The following is a 20,766-nucleotide window of genomic DNA, read 5'->3' on the forward strand; positions in this document are numbered from 1 at the left end:
TTAACAAAGATCAAAAAACTTTAGAATAACAACACTGTTTCTGAATACATGGCATTACACGAATTTCAGATTTTGAGGAGAAATCCAACAAATTCAAAATCTGTTCTAATTTTCATTCTGCACAGTAAAGTTTTTGCAGTGAGATAACCATCTTTAAACTTTCAACATACAGCAGCCTGACAGTTTTGTAGAGAAATACTCTAATATTTAACACCAAAGTGCTTATTTGCGATCAAATTCCAATTAAGTTTAATTGGTTTTTGTTCTGATCTTTTACATTTCAGAAGCAGTTTTACATCTAACTTTTTACATGCAACTAAAACTAATGAAGAGCCCAGCTTTCAATAATTATTCTATTTTAAATGGCTACATTTGTCTCTAAGAACATAAAAGTATTGCTGAAAAGAACACTGAACAAAAAAAAATCACACTGGACAAAAGTTTGTTATCACAGAAACATCAAGTACAATAATTAAAATAATCATTAAGCACAACGTTTTATTTTAGCAAGAGAAAGAGCCACCCAATGTCTGATCCCCAATTTGCCTTCATGTAAGCTCTTGATGTCTTCCAAAATATCACATTTTGTTGCAAGTGGGTACCAACATAACATGAAAGGAGGTGAGGGGGTAGAAAATTTGGAAAAGATAAATACAAACGACAACAGACCTTTAGGTCAGAAAACAAGGGATAGAAAAATTGACTGTGACATCACACGGAAGCAGACAGGCAAACAGCTGCTCAGTGTCTGCTATTTTTCTTATAAAAACTAGGGAAGTTCAAATGGATGGGTGCTCGAGTCACAACTACTTACAATCTAAAATAATGACTTGGTTGAAGGTTCAAATGTTTGGTTGCTAAATATACTAATGCTACAGGGATAGGCAGGAAAACAAATTCTGAAGAGGCTATAACCCATGTACATCACTGTGCAAACTCTTTTGAGTGAGTGGAGAACATACAGCTGATGGAGTATAGTTGTTTTTATTCGCTTGTGGGATGGGATATTGCTGGTTGGGCCAGCATTTGTGGCCCGACTCTCGTTGCACCTGAGAAAGTGGTGATGAGCTGCTTTCCTGAACTGCTGCTGTCCATGAGCACATGTGGACCCATGTCATTTGAAGGGAATTCCAGGAATTTGGCCCAGTGACACCCAAAGGAACGGCAGCATATTTCTAAATCAGGATTTCCAAGTGAGTGGTTTGGAGGAGAACTTGCAGGTGGTAGTGTTGCCATGCATCTGCTGCCTTTGTCCTGTTAGTGGAAGCGGTCATGTGTTTGGAAGGTGTTGTCTTAGGAGCCTTGGTGTATGTTTGCTGTTCATCATACAGATGGTACGCAGTACTGTTACTGATTGTTGGTGGTGGAGGAGTGACTGTGGATATGTTGCCAGTCAAGCAGGCTGCTTTGTCCTGGGTGGTATCAAGTTTCTTCAGTGCTATTGAAACTGCACTCATATAGGCAAGTGAGGGGTATTCCATCATACTGCTGACATGTGCCTCGTAGATGGTGAGCAGGCTTTGCAGAATCAGGAGATGAGTACTCAGTACAGCAGTCCTAGCCTCTGATATATTCTTCTAGCCACCATATTTATATGGGTAGTTCAGTTCAGTTTCTGATCAATAGTAATCCTCTGGATCTTGATAGTGGGGAATTCAGTGATGTAATGCTACTGAATGTCAAAGGTGATTGTCATGCATTGGTGTGGCACGAATATTACTTGCCAATTCTCAGCCCAAGTCTGGATATTGTCCAGGTCTTGCTGCATTTGGACATAGGCTGCTTCAGTATCTGAGGAATTGTGAATGGTGCTAACCATCCCCACTTCTGACCTTCTGATAGAGAGAAGCTCATTAATGAAGAAGCTTAAGGTCATTAAGCCCTGGTCACTACCCTCACACTGTCCTGCAGAGATAACCTGGAGTTGAGATGACTGAGCTCTGACAACAAAAACCATCTTCCTATGTGCCAAGTATGACTTCAACTAGTGGAAACTCTCCGCCTGATTCCCACTGACTCCGGTTTTGCTCAGGGTCCTTGATAGTACTGTCAAATGTGGCCTTGACATCATCTCTGGACTTCAGGTCTTTTATCCATGCTTCAACCAAAGCTGTAATGAGGTCAGGAGCTGAGTAACCCAGGCAGAAGCCAAACTGGATTGTAGTCAGCAGCTTATTGCTGAGCAGGTCCTGCTTGAAGGCACTCTTGATGACATCATCTACTTATGATTGAGAGTCAACTGATGGGGCAGTAATTGGCTGTGTTGGATTCAGCCTGCTGATTGTAGAACTCTGAGTTACAGAGTTTGTGTGTGAAGGTCAAAAGGCTAGTATGCAGGTACAGAAAGTAATTAGGAAAGTTAATAGAATGTTATCATTTATTGGAAAAAGAATTGAATACAAAAGTAAAGAGGTTATGCTTCAGTTATACAGTGAACTTGTCCCGCTCCTGATTCATAGGTTCAATCATTAAGGCAGCCAAAGTCAAAGAGGCTTTCAAGTTAAGACTATAAAACCATAAGACCATAAGAAACAGGAACAGGAGTAGGCCTTTCATTTCCTTGAGACTGCTCCATGACCAACAGGTTCATAGCTGACCCTGGAGGGAATGTTAACCTGTCCATCTTGGCAAAAATAAAAAAGCAGGATGTTATATAAATGGAGAGAGTTTGCAGAGCTCTGCAGTACACAAGCATCTGGGTAACATTCCTTGAGATCTGTGCATTGCAGAGGTTTGGATTTGGGTTTCCCAGACATGAATCACAAGTTACTGCCCAAGTATAGCAAGTATAAGGAAGGCAAATGAAATTTTATTGTTTATTGCAAGGGAAGTGGAATATAAAAGTATAGAATTTCTACTACAGTTGTACAAGCCTTTGCTCAGATCAGATTTGGAGTACTGTCTACAGTTATGGTCTCCTTACTTAAGAATGAATACAACTACATAAGAACAATGCACACTGGATTTTTTAAAAATACTAATTCATAGGATGCCGGTATCACTGGCTGGGCCAGCATTTATTACCCATCACTAGTGGCCCTCAAGAAGGCTGCCTTCTAGAATAGCTGCCGTCCATTTACTGCAAGTACACCTACAGAGCCATTAGGGAGGGAACTCCAGGATTTTAATCCAGTGACACTGAAGGAACAGTGATATATTTCTAAGTTAGAAGGGGGAGCTCACAGGTGGTGGTGTTCCCATCTATGTGCTGCCCGTGTTCTTTTAGACAGTAGTAGTCACGGGCTTTGAAGATACAGTCTAATGATCTTTAAGGAATCTCAGAAGTGGATCTCATAAATGGTAAATATTGCTCCTAAATGTTAGTGTTGGAGGAAGGAAATGTTTGTGGATGTGGTGCTAATCAAGTGGACTCCTTTATACTGGATGGCATCAAGCTTCTTTACACATTGAACAGCACTCATCGACACAAGTGGGGTCTATTCCATTACACTTCTGACTTGCCCATTGTTTTCTTTTTTCTTCTCATTTACAGGACATGGACGTTGCTGGCATTTATTGCCTGTCCCTAGCTATCCTTGAGAAATGGTGGAAAGCTACCTTCTTAAATGGCTGCAGACCACATGCTGTGGGTAAACCCATAGTACCATTACAAAGGGTATTCCAAGTTGTAAATGGTGGACAGGTTTTAGGAAGTCAGGAGGTAAGTTACTTTGTGCAAGATTCCAAGCCTCAAGCTGTCTTTGTGGATACATTATTTACACGACTAGTCCAGGTTAGTTCCTTGTCAATGATAACCACCAGGATGTTGATATTGGGGCACAGAAGGTCAAGTAGTGATGGTTCAATTCTTTCTTGTTGGAGATGGTCATTGCCTGGTACTTGTGTGGCACAGAAGTTCCTTGCCACTTTTCAGCCCAAACCTGGATATTGTCCAGATCTTACTGTATTTGGACATGAACTGCTTCATTAACTGAGGAGCTGCAAATGATGCTTAACAGGGTCCGGTCACTAGTGAACATTGCCACTTCTGACCTTATGATCGAAGGACCATCACTGATAAACAGCTGAAAATGGCTGGGCCAAGTATATTCCCCTGAAGAAGTCTTGCGGAGTTGTCACGGAGCCAGGTCTGACCTCTAACAACTACTTTCTTTGTGAAAGGCATGATTCCAGTTAGTGAAGACATTTCCCCCATTACCACTGATTCCAGTTTTGCTAGGGTTCCTTGATGCTACGGTATATCAACTGAGGTCTTGTTGATTAGGACAATCACTCTCACCTTATCTCGGGAATTCAGCTCCTTTGTTCATGTTTGAATTAATGGTGCAATGAGATCAGGAGCTGAGTGGTCCTGGTGGAGCCCAAACCAAGCATCAGTGAATAGCCTATCACTCAGCAGGTGCTGCTTGATCAAACACCTTATGAAAACTTCCATTACTTTACAAGTGATTGAGAATAGACAGATGCACTGGTAATTAGCTGGGTTAGATTTGTCTTGCTCTTTGTGTACAGGACATATGTGGGCAATCTTCCACATTATCATGTAGATGCTAATGTTGTAGTTACACTGGAACAGCAAGGGGCACGGTAAATTCTAGAGTTCTATCGCTGGAATGCTCCTATCAGGGCTCTTTGCAATATCCAATGCATCCAATTGTTTCTTGATATCATATGCAGTGTATTGAATTGGTTGAAGATTGGCATCTATGATGCTGGGGACCTCTGGGAGAAGGCAAGATGAATCATTCAACTGTACTTCTCACTCAAGATTGTTGTGAATGATTCAGCTTTATCTTTTGCACTGATGTGCTGGGCTCCCCATACTGAGGATGGAGATGTTTATGGAGCCTCCTCTTCCAGTACATTGTTTTAATTATCATGACTAGATGTTGCAGGGCTGCAGAGCTTAGATTTGATCAGTTGCCTGAGAATTGCTTAACTCTATCACTTGTGGTTTAGCATGCAAATAGTTCTTTGTCGTGGCTTCAAGTTGACACCTCATTTTTAATTTCTGGTGCTGCTCCTGACATGCCGTCCTGCACTCTTCATTGCACCAGGGTTAATCCTGAGACTTGATGGTAACAGAAGAGAAGGGATATGCTAGGCCATGAGGTTGAGTACAATTCAGCTGCTAATGACGCAGAGTGCTGCATAGATGCGCAGTTTATGGAGAAAGGGCAGGAAAGTGGATATGAGGAGGGAAGGATCAGCCATGAGCCTACTGAATGGTGGAGCAGGCTTGAGGGGCCAGTCCTGTCCCTATTTCTAATAGTCTTGTTGTGGGTCAGGAGTCACATGTAGGCCAGACCAGATAAGGATGGCAATTGCCATCTCTGAAGGACATTAGGAACCAGATGGGCTTTTCACAACAAGTGACAATGATCAATATTGTTATCATCAGACTTTTAATTCTAGGTTTAAACTGAACTTCAATTCTACCACCTGCTGTGTGAGATTCTAACCCAGGTTCCCAGAACGTTACCTGGGTCCATGGATTGCTAATCCAGTGACAATAAGCAATAGGCCATCGTCTTCTTCCAGTCATATCTGATAGCCTTATCATTGTAGCTATCTTATGTGAAATATTTGGACTCATTGCACGTGTAGTATTTGAATTTAGAAGAATGGAAGATGGTCCTTTGAGACATACAAAATCCTGAGGGAACTTGACAGGGTGCATACTGAGGGAACATGTCCCCTTACGGTCAAGATTAAAATTAAAGGGCACGATTTTAAAAATGTGATCTCCCACTTAAACTGCAGATGAGGAGTTATCTGTTTTCTCAGAAGGCTGTTAATCTGTGAATTCTCTTCTACAGAGAGCAGTGGAGGCAGAGTCCCAGTTAGATTGACTTCCTTGCCAATCAAGAACTTAAGGGTACGGGATAGGCAGGGAAATGAAGTTGAGGCCACAATCAAGCAAATCACTCATAATCATAGAAAATGACAAAGGAGGACCAAAGGGCCAAAAGACCTACATCTATTTGTAATTCACATGTTGATATAAAAAGAATGTACTTAAAAAATAGCATTCAAAACAGAAACCCAGCCTACATGGGGTTTACTTAGTGAGGGGAAGAATGGCAGATTAATATCTTCTCAGTTAAGGGAATTATGCCATAAGTGATATAAGCTGTCTGATTTCTATATTTTTTTAAATTTCATTTATTTTATGTTTGGGGTTTGAATTTTGAGTTAGTGACACTTAGGTTTTCTGTGCATTTGAAGGTAACTATTAACTTACAATTATTTCTGTCACCATGTTAAGTTCCTTGAAAATAGCTTAAGGGAGGTAACTTTAGCATCCTGATCGCACTTGTTTACTTTAGGATTTTAGGATCTAGGAAGGTAGACAATTGTAACTCAAGGTTTCATTCGAAATTTATGGTCTTTTTTTAAACTTGGGGAAGCTTTCTATCTTAGATGGAGAGTTCTTTGTTTCAGTTTTACATTGAGTGGTGCAGTTCTTCAAGTCCTTGCTTGGAGATGCACATATAGAGCAGTGGCTTGATAAGGGGAGAATATAGTAAAACACGAGGTTAACTTGGAGTAAGAAGTTATCGATTGTCCCTACATTTCCACTTTTGGACGATGCCCAATAGAGAACTTGAAACTCAGAGGTTCCAGTCTACGAGTTAAAGTTACAGTTTTCTTAAAGATATTGAGGTATTACAGAAAGCAATTCTGATGTAACTACAAGGGTTCACTAGGTTAATTCCAGAGATGAAAGGCTTGTTTTAGGAGGGGAGATTGAGCTATTTTGACCTATATTCATTAAAGTTTCAAAGAATGAGACGAGGTCTAATCAAGATATTAGATGCTAAAGCGTATTGATAAAGGAGACATAGATGAAATGTTTCCACTTGTACAGCAATCTGGAATGACAGGTCATAGTTTTAGATGAAGGGGTAGCAGATTTAAAAGAGACAAGGAGAAATGACTTCTTTCAAAAGGTTGTGAATCTGCGGAATTCACTAACAATCTAAAATAAATAAAAGCCCATTAATGGTGTACAAAACCCATTAATTCTAAATCCTGGCCTCAAATGTTTCTAAAATAAATCATTATGACTAGGGAAATGTTCACAAATTAATTATATGTACAAATCCCGCTGTTTACATTATACCTGTATCAAATCTCATCTAACACCTACCTTTACGGTGAAATTAGACCATCTCAGTGCAGCTAGTTTGTTTGTCAAAGTGAGCTCTGGCCTTCTTAATGGGCTTTGCACTTAAATTATTGAGTTGAAAACACAGGTATTTTACTACTGGTAGTTAACAGATGGAAAAAAATACCATGGGTGATTTGGTCATGGGGGAATAAAAGTTCAGTTGTGTATAAGACCAACTTTGGATATAAGAAAAGGAAATGGCAGATGCTGTACAATATAACATCCTGGAGTTATGAAGTTACGTACTTAATGAAAAATAGAAAGGAAGAGCATTATTAAATATTAATATATTGAGAAGTGTGGGTGTACAATGGGCTCTAGGTTTCCTTATAGAATAGTCAGTGAAAGTAGATAGACAGGTGCAGCAGACAATTAGGAAGTCAAACAGTGTATTGGCTTGCAATGCCCTTTGTACACCCACACTTCCCAATATATAGGCATTGCAAGAGGATTGGAGCTCAGATATACGGATGTCTTACTTAATCAGTTAGAGAGGGCCTTGGTGAGACTCCATCTGGAGCGTTAAGTGCAGTTTTGGTCTCCCTACTTAAGAAAGACCTGCCATAGAGGGAGCAAAATGAAGGTCACCAGGCTGACACTGGGGCTGGTGGGACTGTCTAATGAGGAGAGATTGGCTTGACTGGGCCTCAATATTCACAAGAATTTTAAGGAGATTTTATTTATTTTAAATTGCTTTACAACTAAGCATGGTAAATAATAGAGCCTCAACATTTGTTTTGACATGTTCTGGAACTTGTTTTTTTTAAGCTCAATGGAAACACCCATAGCTGAAAGACTTTTGACTCTGAATGGGCAGTCCTGTGAAATCCTTGGAATAGGATGGCTGTGAGAAACGTGCTCCTGAAAAGGAAAGCATATATAGTCAACTAAGTTACCTTAGAGTGAAGTATTCGTGTTAACTTCAGACCAGAATTGTTGGGATAAAGGCCTGAAGGAGTTATTTAAAGCTGAGTCCATTTAATGGGGAGGCATTATAACACCAGGAAGAAGGTATCTGCAGTTCTATTTTAATAGTTTAAATAAGTTTAAGTTGCAAGAGCCTAACACCTACCAAGGTGAGAGATACAAGCATGCTGGCGTGAGTATTAAATGAGGAGTGATTTAGGTACTGTACAAAATGGTTTGGTTCTTTGCAATTTATAAAGGAATATTTTGGGATTTATGTGATTATATTTTTGCTGGGCATTTAAAAATCTTTCATCATACCAGTAGATAGATTTTTCCATTTTATTTTCATTTTTATTGTAATAAATTTTCATTTTATTGTCAAAACTACGTCTGTAGCATTGTGTGCTGATGTTTCAAAACAGAACCCACTCTGTTAGAAACCACAGTAAAAATATGATCAAGCAATGCTCCTGAAATAACTCCACAGAAGCTGGTATCCCATTACCAAGTCACCCTTCATCTACTTGTGGAGAGTCCTTGACACCGATCTGCCTCCCAAAGAGCCAGCTCTCAGAGTGATCAGGATGTCTGACACCCCTGTTTTCTCCCCCCACCCCACACTACCACTGCAGTAGTGCTTATATTTTCCCCAAATCACCTGTGGCTGTGTACATATAGTGCCACTGTAAAAAAAAAGACACCATTGTGCAAAGACTTTATTCTATACTCCCCACCACCAGCAAAGCATCAATGTAGCTAGTTAAACATTAACATGCAAAGCCTTATAAAGGCCATGCATACATTAGAAAGTGAAGGGGGAGGGTAGGGAGAGAAGGAGGGGACTAAATCAAAATAGAGTTGGAGGGGGAAATAAAGCACTCCAACCCCCTCGGTGTCCACGGCTCCCTAAAGGCATCAAGAGCATTGGTGGACACAGCATTCTCCCTCTCCAATGTCACAGGCTGGAACATATCGGCGGAAGAGGGGGCGGCAGACCCCCTCCATGGCCCGCTGCCTGGATTTGTTTACAGCACCCTGGCCAAGCCCAGGAGCAGACGCAAGAGGATGTTTCCCGATCTGCCCAAACCCCTCTGCACCGGGTGCTCAAAGATCAACAGCATAGGGCTGAAATAACTCCTGTTCTTATGTCAGCCAGAGCTCCCTGAATGGACCAAATTAACAGTCCCAATCCAAGGATTTCGCAGCACTGCCTCCATTCAGAGTCAAAGGTCTCTCAGCTGCAGGTACTTCCCTTGATCTTTAAAAAAGAACAAGTTCCAGAATACATTAAAACAAATATTGAGGTGCCATTATTTACCATGCTTGGTTGTAAAACAATCTAAAATTTAAAAGAAGTCCATTAATGGTGTACATTAATTTTAAATCGTTATTCTATGATGTCCACCTGGCTGACCTCTTCACAACAATACATCCCTCCTGTTCTGAGTCCAAGCACACAGAACAGTTTTTTTATTGGTAGCTTCTCCTGGGGAGTTTTAGCACTGGGTCAAATTCCTCCAACTCTGCCTCTAATATGGGCTGCACATAATGCACAGTAGCTTGCCTCTTGCGTCCGGAGCGTCTCAGAAAAAATTCATTCCCTTTTTCAGGTGGCAAGGGATCGAGGTGGTGATATCCACTGTGTCATCTTAGATTCCAAAGTATTTTCAACATTTCACAGACAGGGAGAACCCAGGAGTTCCGGGACAGTGGGAAAGGATGTCAAGGAGTTGGGCACATTTTGCTCTGCACTGTTTGTGACTTTGCAACTTTCATATGGTCCATGTGTTTGTTCAGGGCTAAATCCAAAGTTTGATATTGTCAGCTGTGACTGGAAGTGTGTCCAGCAAAAAAAAATTACAGATTCTTCCAGTGGCGGTACCACTCGTGGCATATCTGCCAGATGGAGACAGCTCAATGCATCCACATTTACCACCTGGCCTCCCAGACAGTGTTACCACTTCTAATTGTACACACTTCGTATTACAGCCTACCTCTGAATTTGGCCTGTAGCTATGGGTGGCACTGCCTTGTCCTCTTTAACTAGACCTAGCAGGGGTCTGTGATCCATTGTTATCACAAATTTATGTCGGTAAAGGTATTTTGGTGGAACTTAACGACTCCAAATATGACCGCCAAACCTTCCTTTTTAATCTGATCGTATTTACGCTCTGCATTAGCCAAAGTCCTGGATGCATACGTTATTGGACGTTCCTCTCCATTAGGCCACTTATAGGCTAATACCACCCCGATGCCGTATGGGGAGACATTGCATGTCAATAACAGATCTCGCTTGGGTGTGCCAACACCTAAGACACTGATAGCTGTTTCTTCACTTCCCTGAAAATTATGGCGTGGCTACAGGACAATTTCCAAGACTGGCTTTATGGATCAGTACGTTAAGTTTAGGAGTTGAGAGTTCATTTTGTGGCTGTACCAGACATTGGTTAGGCCACTTTTGGAATTCTGTGTTCAATTCTTGTCTCGCTTCCAACGGAATGAGGGTTCAGAAAAAATTTACAAGGACATTGCCAGGGTTGGAGATTTGAGCTATAGGGAGAGGCTGAATAGACTATTTTCCCTAGAGCATCCAAGACTGAGGGGTGATCTTATAGAAGTTTATAAAATTATGAAGGGCAAGGATAGGGTGAATAGTCAAGGTCCTTTTGTCACGGTAGGTGCGTCCAAAACTACAAGGCATCAGTTTAAGGTGAGAGGGGAAAGATTTAAAAAGAGACCCAAGCAGCAACTTTATCCTCGCTGAAGATGATACTTGTATGGAACGAGCTACCACAGGAAGTGGAGGAGGCCAGTACAATTTAAAAGGCATCTGGATGGGTACATGAATCGGAAGGGTTTAGAGGGATATGGGCCAAATGCTGGCAAATGAGGCTAGATAAATTTAGGATATCTGGCTGGCATGGACAAGTTGGGCCAAAGTCTGGGAGGCCAGGTAGTAAATGTGGATGCATTGAGCTGTCTCCATCTGGCAGATATGCCACGAGTGGTACCGCCACTGGAAGAATCTGTAATTTTTTTTTGCTGGACACACTTCCAGTCACAGCTGACAATGCTGTACATCATTATGACTATGATCTTTTTTAAGAGTTGGTGCAAAGGTACCAGGACAGAGACCAAGTTATGTATGAACTTTACATAATAATTCACCATCCCAAGGAAAAACCTAAGCTCTGGTACAGACATGAGAGCTGGGGCACCTTTGACCACCCTCCCTATCATCTAACCTGTGTAACCCAGTCTTGGCGACTCTGTAGCCCAAATAAGTCACTTGGGGTGCCTGGAACAAACATGTTTTCCCTTCTAAGGCGTACACCGCCTGGAAGAAATATCTAAGTGCTGTGTCCAAGTTCTCTAAATGCTCTTTATTGGTCTTCCCTGAAATTAGCCCATCACCTAGATAAATGGCAACCTGGGATAACCTTGTAAAATGTTCTCCATTGTGTGCTGAAAAATTGCAAGACTGACAATACCACAAATGGCAATTTCCTACATTGCTAGAAACCCTTATGGGTATTAATTGTAGCAGACATCTGGGAATCCTCACTTAACCGCAACTGCAGGTACACATGGCTCATGTCCAGCTTCATCAAGGACAGCACCCCCGCCAGCTTTGTGTATAAATCCTCCACGCGAGGCACTGGATATTTGTCCAGCTGCGAGAAGCAGTATGCCATTTGTTTAAAATCCCCACAATGGTGAACTGACCCACTGGACTTCACAATTCGTACAACTGGGCTGGTTTCAGGATTCTTTCACTTTTCAGCCTTCAGATTTCCACTTCGACTTTTGCATGTAAGGCAAATGGCACTGGGCTGGCTATGCAGAATCATGGAATTTCAAAGTGGCCCTGGCTCCTTTGATAGTCCCTAAACCTTCCTGAAAAACATCTGAGTATTTAACTGGGACTTCACTCAGGCAGCCATTTTCTAATCGAAACAGTTGAGCCAATTTGGTGAATCTTTCTCAACCAATTACGCTCCATCAAGCTTGGGTCTCAGTCTTTTACTGCAGCCAGTGGTAACTGAACCAGCTACTTCTCATAAGAGATTGGAACAGAAGTTGTACCCTTCATCTGTAAATGTTCCCTGGTATTGGTTCTCAGCCTAGCCAAGTTCTTGCAGGGTTGGAGTCTAGAGCATTTTGTTAAAAACTGGTTCTGCAATCACTGAAAAGGCCACACCAGTACTGACCTCCATTAGAACAGGGCAACCATTTACGGAGACATTTATTTTGTTTGGTTCTGATTTGGATGTTGCTAAGCAATTTAACTGTTCCAGGTCGTGCACTCTCCTGGATGCCAGCCTATAAGTTGTCCTACTCAATTCAGTTCTACCGGGACGCTTTTGCTGTCTCAAGTCTGCAACTGGCAGCAACTACAATGGCTTGCTGGTCTGGATCCTGAAGAAAATTTTAAGAGTTTGGTTGAGGCTTGGCTTTGTTTCACGGTTTGGCTGTAAGTTGACCTAGAGTCCCTCTCTTCAGGATATGTCCTGAGTGAGGCTATGAAATTGCCTTCACTCAGGTGGTGTTTACCTTCCCCAAGCTCAGTTGGACTGGCAAGGGGGTTCAGTTCCATCGGGATATCCTGCGACTCATATGCTGCACTTGCCACATTTTCCAGTTGTAGTGCCTGTTTGAAGTCCAGTTGGGCTTCAGCTAGTACGCACTTTTGCACGGTATCATCAATAATCCCACATAACAAACAGTCACTCAGCATCTCATTAAGGCTTAAACCAATGTCACATGCCTCTGTCAGTCGTCTTAATCTCATCAAAAATCCCAATACGGATTTCCTGCTTCTCAAATTGCTGAGTAAAACCAATAGTGTCTCAGAATTAGAGGATGCTTGAGGTCGTAATATTTCTTAACTAAATCTGTTCAACTCTTAAAGGTTTTAGTATCTGGTGCCTCAGCAGAAGTCAGATGCCTAATAAGTGAAAAAGCTGCAGGTCAATATGCTGTCAGGAGAATTACTCGTTGCTTTTCATCTGCCCCAATCTCACCTTTCTTGAAAAAAACAATACATTCTTTCCGCATACTGTGCCCAGTCTTCGATGACAAACTTCCTACATAACGACATTATGCCAGAAATGCTTACCCCACCTGAGAGTTGTGACCTTTGAGAGTGAATTTCGTCAAGAGTGCTTTTTTTCTTATCATCCCTGAAATAACTCGAGAGGCAGGTATCCCATCACCAAGTCACTCTTTATTTACACATGGGGAGTCCTTGAGACTGATCCAGCTCCCTCACAGCTGCCTCAGAGTGTCGCAGGATGACTGACATTCCTGTTCTTATCTGTCAGCCATGGCTCCCTACTGAACCAGATTAACAGCACCAATCAGGGGACTCATATTCTGACAGGTCCACCTAGCTGACCTCGTTACAATCACTGCACTTCCTGTTTGGGAAAAGGCAAGTGTGAAGTGATGCATTTTGGAAGGAAGAATGACCAACAAAGCTCCCCCTACTTAATGTAGACACATTCATGGTAATTCAATTTGCCTGCTATACATAATAGCTGGTCTAACACAGAATTTCCAGGTGAGTATTGCTGTCACATAATGAATTAAATTAAAACTGTATACTTATACAAAATTAGAAAATACAACACAAAACAAATTTCCATAGTGGTACATGTCTAACAAAAAGGTAAATACATTTAAAAGGTTAAAATAGTTAAATTAACCAAACATTAACATGTTCATGCATTTATTTGTCTATTGATCTTTGTAATGTATTCTGTTAACTGACATTCTCACAGAATAGGTGTAATCTTGGAGGCTTTGTATTTCACATAGTTTACATTGCTTCTCTTCACATCACTAGCCTTAGAAGGTCGAACCTTGAATTTTGAAAGTTTCTCAGTTGCAGAGGGAGAAAGACTACTGTTAACTCAGCAGGTTGTGAACTTCTGGACTGCTGAGAAGAAGACATGGTGAAGTTTACCGGGATGCTACAAACGCTAGAATCTGTTGTCAGAGACGTCGGTTCAATTATTTTTTAAATACTTAAGTCCATATCACAGCACTTTGCCAATGCTTGAACAGACACTGAAAAATTATTCATAACTCTTTCATGACCACGGAAACCCGAAGAAAGTGAACAAACTTTAGATAGGTGAATTTGGCAGGGTTGCCTGTCCTAAACATAAATAACCAACTATTGACACAACATCCATTTTGCAGGCCTAGTGAGCCTCAAACGCAATTTCAAGTAGGTTTAAGGGTATCCAAGTACGATTTCATGCAGTATTATTCAGGTCAACAGAAAGAAAGGAAAGTAACTCTCCTATAAGCCAGGGCTAGAATTAAACATAAACAAAAACAGAAATTGCTGGAAAAGCTCAGCAGCTCTGGCAGCATCGGGTGCAGCAGGTCTTTCAGTTTTTATTTGGAATTAAACATAGGTCATGAGCTGAAACATCAGAGATATTACCAAGATTCCCCTCGAATTTATTTATTTTACTTCAACCTCTCACTTGTAATTTACTTAAATTGGTAAATTGGTATCAGCAACTTTTTTGGGGGGGGGATGTAGGTTCTGCTGTTGCAGCGGTTATGAAAGAGCAAAATATGGTGATGAGTGCAAGTATGAAGTGATAAATTTGAAACAGGAGTACAGACTTCAGTGATGAGTTGGATGGTCTCCGAACAAGGTGTAAGGAAGTAGAGTGACTCTTTGCATTGGCTTAGTTTCGGGAGGGTCTACTGATCATGGCAAAGTGACTTTTGAGGCAAATAGCAACTTGTACACTTCTTGAAAATACAGGTACCCCATTTCTTTCTTCCTTTTCAATATATTTTTTAAAGTTTATTGATCTGACCAAGTACCCTTCGTGCAAAACAGATGTGCAAATATCCACAGGAAGTAGGCTCACACAGGCACATTTCCTGCCAAAACTACGCCCGACATATTAGGCATAAATGTCCAGAGCTCAGGACCGAAATATGAACTAAGGTCACAACCAACATTCAGGAAGCCAAGCACGTCCAGAGCTCAGGACTGAAACACGAACTAGGCTCACAACCAACATTCAGGAAGCCAAGCATATCCACATCCTCAAAGTAACTGTGAGAGGCTGCCTCAACAAAAATGGAATTTTAAATAATATATAGTTACTTGAATGTGGAAACAAGACAAGTGTTTTTTCACACTCTACAACAGTCATGAAGACCAGCTGACGCTACCAAATTAACTCCTCCCTTTCAGAGGCCAACAAAGTAGCTCAAAATTTAAAACCCATTCACTGAAGACCATAAAACATAGCAGCAGAATGAGGCCACTGAGTCTACTCCACCAGTCGATTATGGCTGATTATGTTTCTCAACTCCATTCTCTTGCTTTCTACTCATAACCTTTGATCCCCTTACGATCTGTCTGTCTTAAATACACTTAATGACTTAGCTTCCACAGCCTTCTGCAGTAATGCATTCCACAGATTCACTACCTTCTGGCTGCAGAAATTCCTCCTCATCTCAGTTCCAAAATGTTGTCCTTTCACTTTGAGGCTGTGCAGGAGGGACTATTAGCTCACCACACTGATTTAAATGAGGCCCCACATTATGTCTGCCTTGTGTCTAAAATGTCTCAAAGAAGAGACTGTTCCCTGTTCCAAGTTTGCATCTGCAAGCTAGCATGATTTTCAATTTCTTTGTCACTGAATGACACAGCAGGCTCAAAAGGCTCTGTTCGCACGTTCTGAGCTGCTACTAGTCTGCATTTCCCCAGCACTGTTTTTATTCCACACATGTATTTGCTAACAAAGATCATTGTGGACTAGGCTCTTCTCTCTCTACTTAACCCAATTAATGGATGCATTCCCAATCTCTTAGTAAAACTAAAATTTCAAGTGAGAGTAGAACCTCACACTTTTAGCACTCAGGAGCCTGAATCTCAAGTAACAGCAGCATTCATGTAAAAGCAACGTTGAAAAAAAGCATTGAGGTCATTTAGACATGAGGGAATCATTAAAAATGGAATTTTGCTATGCCAGCCCTGCACCAAGCAAAGTTTATTGGGAGGATGGAGACTGTTTGCTCCAGCCTTCAGATTTCACAATCATTCAGCAGAGTAGATAAATGCCTCATTAGAATTGTGAACAATCATTAATTTTCTTTTGGAGAAATACATGGGATTAATAGATTTTTGTTAATAATATTTTAATTCCAATGGATTATGTGCAAAATACACACTAGGCAAAGCCGAAAATACATAAAACAAGTACATGAAATACCTATTCGGCCTTCATTTTGCATATCAGATCTCTTGTATAATTCAGGGAGGGCTTTTGCTGAAGAGCTTCCAAACTAGAAAGAAACACAAAATATGGACAAAAATTATAGAGGAACACAAACTACACATACCAATTTTCTTCACCATGCTGTAAGGATGCATAAATGGTCTTGCACGTTAGAAGATGAATGCAATGGCAGATATCCAGAAAACAGAATTTTGCTTTCTCAAGTTCCATTTCAGGATTCAAAGACCAAAGACATAAACTTTCTGCAGAATGTCTTATTTAAACATCACTGAAAATAAATATCAAAGTAAACCTTTCAGTTTTTTGTATCATTTTCCAATAATACAGGAGTAGGGGTATACCATTCGACCCTTAGAGCCTGCTCCACCATTCAAAATGGCCACGGCTGATCACCCAACTCAGTATTCTGTATTCACTTTATCCCCATGTCTTCTGGTCCCTTTAGTCCTAATAATTATAGATATATCTTTCTTGAAAGTATTCAATATTTTGGCCTCAACAGTTTCCCATTGCAGAGAATTCTACAGGCTCACAACTCTCTGGGTGAAGCTATCCCTCCTCATCTCTGTCCTAAAAGACATACCCCTTATTCTTAGACTGGTACCCCTGGTTCTGGGCTCCCCAGTCATCAAGAACATTTTTCCTGCACCTATCCTGTTTAATCCTGTTAAAATTTTATACCATTCTATGAGATCCTTCATGCTCCCAAACCTCAATGAATATCGTTCTAATAGATCTAGAATCTCCCCATATTTCAATCTGACTATCCCTGGAAACAGCCTGGTAAGCCTTCTCTGCAGTCCCACAATAGCCAGAGCATCCTTCCTCAGATAAGGAAGTCAAAAATACACATAGTACAATACTCAAGATGTAAAGGTTTCTCTCTCCACAGATGCTGACTGACCAGTTGAGTTTTTTCAGCATTCCCTGTGTTTATTTCAGATTTCCAGCATCCACAGTACTTTGCCATTATTCAAGTATACTGTACAAAGCAATCTTGAGCTCGAAACGCACAGGATAGCTAACATCTACAGATGTCAAGCTTGATCATCTTCTGACTGCAGGTAACTCGGTTGTAATAGTTTACTGATTAACATCAAGCATTGGTCAAGATAAAGATGAAGGCCTCCATGAATTACCAAGGGTGATAAGAGGATCGAATTATTCTGCACTGTATTGTGGCTCTCTGGTATCTCTTCATGCCTAATCCCCAGATTTGGGGCATCTTCCCCATCCTCTCACTGCAATCAGTTTCTAGAGTTTTTGTCTTTCCAAGCACTTTCAGAGAAAGCCCATAGTTTTCTATAATCTTCGTTTCCAGCAGTTTTCTGCTTCTGGATGCTTCTCTCAAGTCATTCACTGCTTTCTCCCTGGACCTGACTTTCTGAAGACTGCTAATCTAACTGAACCTTTTTGCCCTGATTGAAGCTACACACGCTGCCTGACTTTCTGGATAATTCTGACTTTCTAATGGTACTGGATTTCTTGTCACTAGGCAACAGTCTTTTTTCCATATGCTTTTTTCCATAATACACTGAAATATTTACCTCCATGCCTTTAAATGCTCAATAAAAGATCCATGCATCAAACTTCAGACACCCAGTACCTCTCACTAAGCAAACCCGAAATGAAATTAAAGACATGACTCCTCTTCTTACTGCATATAACATAGAAACTAAATTAACTAATTAAGTAACTAAATTATAATAGTAATAGGTTTCTGTTTACAGTCTTAATTTTTAAGACTCCATTTATATTCTTTAATTTCTATTCCTTTAACTGATTTTCTGTTTTAAAACAAATATAACCTATATTGGAAACAGTAAGGACTGCAGATGCTGGAAACTAGAGTCAATAAATGTGCAGCTGGAAAAGCGCAGCAGGTCAGACAGCATTCAAAAAGCAGGAAAGTCAACATTTCGTCAGGGCCTGTGCCGGTTCTTTAAAACACATGACAAATATCCTTCTCACCTGATTTTTTAAGGCTTCTGGGTGTAAAAGCCATTCTTAGAAGCTAGCAAGAAGCAACTTTGAAACACAATTCGTTCAATGGCTAAAAAATAAATCCAAAGGCTAATCAATTGTCAAAACACAAACACTGACCTGGACACGTAATTTTCAATCTACTTTAAGCATTAGAAGCCTAAATCAGAAAGAGTTGTCTCCTGTTACCTATGGCATGATTGTCCCATTTGAGACAATTTGTTTGCAATCCAAGAATGATTGATATAATGAACCAAAAACAGAAGTTGCTGGAAAAGCTCAACAGGTCTGGCAGCATCTATGAAGAGAAATCAGAGTTAACGTTCCAGTGACCCTTCCTCAGAACTAATAATGAGCCATTTAATATAATGTGTTATTGCACAGCACAATGAAGTTTTATATAAATTTTACTTCTGTTATTTCTGTCAAAGATTTGTGATTCACTCCCCCAGAGTGCAGAAGGACACAAGATAAATTTAAGGAGGAGACAGACAGATTTTTAATTAGTAATAGGTTGAAGGGTTGTGGAGAGCAGCTGGAAAGTGCAGTTGAGGCCAAGATGAAATCAACCACGATCGCACTGAATGGCACAGCAGGCCCAAGGGGCAGTACTGCCTACTCCTGCTCCGAGTTCTCATGTTCTTAAGTGCTGGACATCTACTACTTCTACACCTACATTTTATGCATTAACTGCAGACTCTATATGCTTTAATAATTAAAATCTAAACATCCAAATGCACCAGTTAAACACATTTTCAGATCACAATTTCTAAAATAGTACATTTTAAGGCTTTGAATTACAATCCACATACTAATTTAGCAATCTACATTGAATAAGGATCTATTTTACATATTTTTTCCAGATCTATTGCCATGTTTATTGTACTAATCTGGAGCTGAACGTTCTCGCCAGTTGGCTTCTGCTTCACACCATAAATATTGAAAGCATAAAATGCTGAATTAAACAAACTTATGTTTTCAAAACATGGCAAGTAGCAAATTTGATCTTTTGATTAATTTCCATGCTACCATAAAGTATTGTGGCACTAAAGTAGAGATGTTACAGAACCCTCTATATCTCTTACACACTAACCATCCATACATATATACCAGCTCGTGGTTGCAAATTTTAATAAAGCTTTTCATTTGTGTTTAACCAGTTCAGTGTTGCTTCTAAAAACAGCCTAGTACTATGCACAAACAATATAAATTTCTGGATCCCTGTACGTGAAAGAATGGATTGATTTTAAGTAGAATTAAAAACTGAATAATTAAATAATATTTCAATTTATAGTACTGATCACCAGTTTTGTGTATTATATAACTGATTGCATTTGTTGGTTCAAGAAACTCATACAATAGGAATCAATTTGAAGAAAGTTTGAATTCTCTTGGTAATTGCATATTTAATCCTAGCAAAACCAAGAAAGAATGTAACTTTCAACAGGCCCATTTAGGGGATTTACAGTGGTGGCCAAAATTCTCTCATTAGAAAAATATCTCATAATAGCGAGAACATTAAATCACCCTCCTTGGTTACAATAATAACAATCAGCAATTCAGATTTATTGCAATATTTGACAGATATCTGCATTTTGAACAAGGTGAAATATCAAACAGACAATAGAAGAGGTAGGTGTTGGGATGCTGAAATTTTACAAAAGTCTGAATCAGAGTTCTTTTGGCAGTGGGAGGCTGAAGTGTGGATCGAGAGGAGTAATTTTGCACTAGGTGAGGTAAGAAAATGAGAATGATGAACCTCAGTGGATGGGTTAATTTACTGCCAAATTTATACCATTTTCAACGTAAAGCAGGTGGCAAAAGATGGGAATATCAAGAGTGTCAAGGAAGCAGATAACAGACACTATGAACACAATTCACTCTACAGGTCTTCAAGATCTGTGAAGTGAAAGCAGAGTTAATGTTTCGGGTCCCAGCGACCCTGCTTTGGAACTGATTTGACAGGTTTGGGGGGAAGGTGTAGAAGAGGAGGAGGTGGAGTCCAGAGAGAGAGAACAGAACTTTGACAGACAAAGAGTTGAATAATAACGACCCAGGGAGAAAGAAAAGCAAATCATTAGTAAGTGAAAATGGGTTGGCAGTGATGAAAGCAGCCCATGTCATGACAGGGCCAGGGACGTGGGAGTGGGTAAAGGACACGGAAGGTGTTCAGGCTCTAAAATTATCGAATTCAATATCAAGTCCTGAAGATTGCAGGGTCCCCAAGTGGGAAATGAGATGCTGTTCTTCCAGCTTGTGCTGAGCCTCACTGGAGCACTGCAGCAGATCCAAGACAAAAACACTGACCAGGGAAAACTGAGGTTTGTTGAAGCGGCAGGCGATCGAAAGCTCAGGATCATTTTTGCAAACGGAATGCAGGTCCTCCACAAAGTGATTGCCCAGTCAGTCTTTTATCTCCTCAAGTTGTAGTGACCACATTAGGCTAGTTTTTTTTGT

General features: G+C 40.5%; 1 protein-coding gene across 4 annotated transcripts in view; it reads right to left on the reverse strand.

Annotated features, from left to right (window-relative positions):
• LOC109911791 (synuclein, alpha interacting protein) overlaps positions 1-20,766 on the reverse strand; it is a 121,428-nt gene that overhangs the window by 47,360 nt on the left and 53,302 nt on the right. For all 4 annotated transcript variants that reach the window (XM_048595131.1, XM_020511172.2, XM_048595130.1 and 1 more), the window contains one exon: positions 16,300-16,372. In XM_048595131.1, coding sequence (XP_048451088.1) covers positions 16,300-16,372 — 73 coding nt within the window. The remainder of the gene's footprint in view (positions 1-16,299; positions 16,373-20,766) is intronic.

This window comes from Rhincodon typus, chromosome 3 (genome assembly GCF_021869965.1).
Source record: "Rhincodon typus isolate 14 chromosome 3, sRhiTyp1.1, whole genome shotgun sequence".
Lineage (NCBI taxonomy): Eukaryota > Metazoa > Chordata > Chondrichthyes > Orectolobiformes > Rhincodontidae > Rhincodon > Rhincodon typus.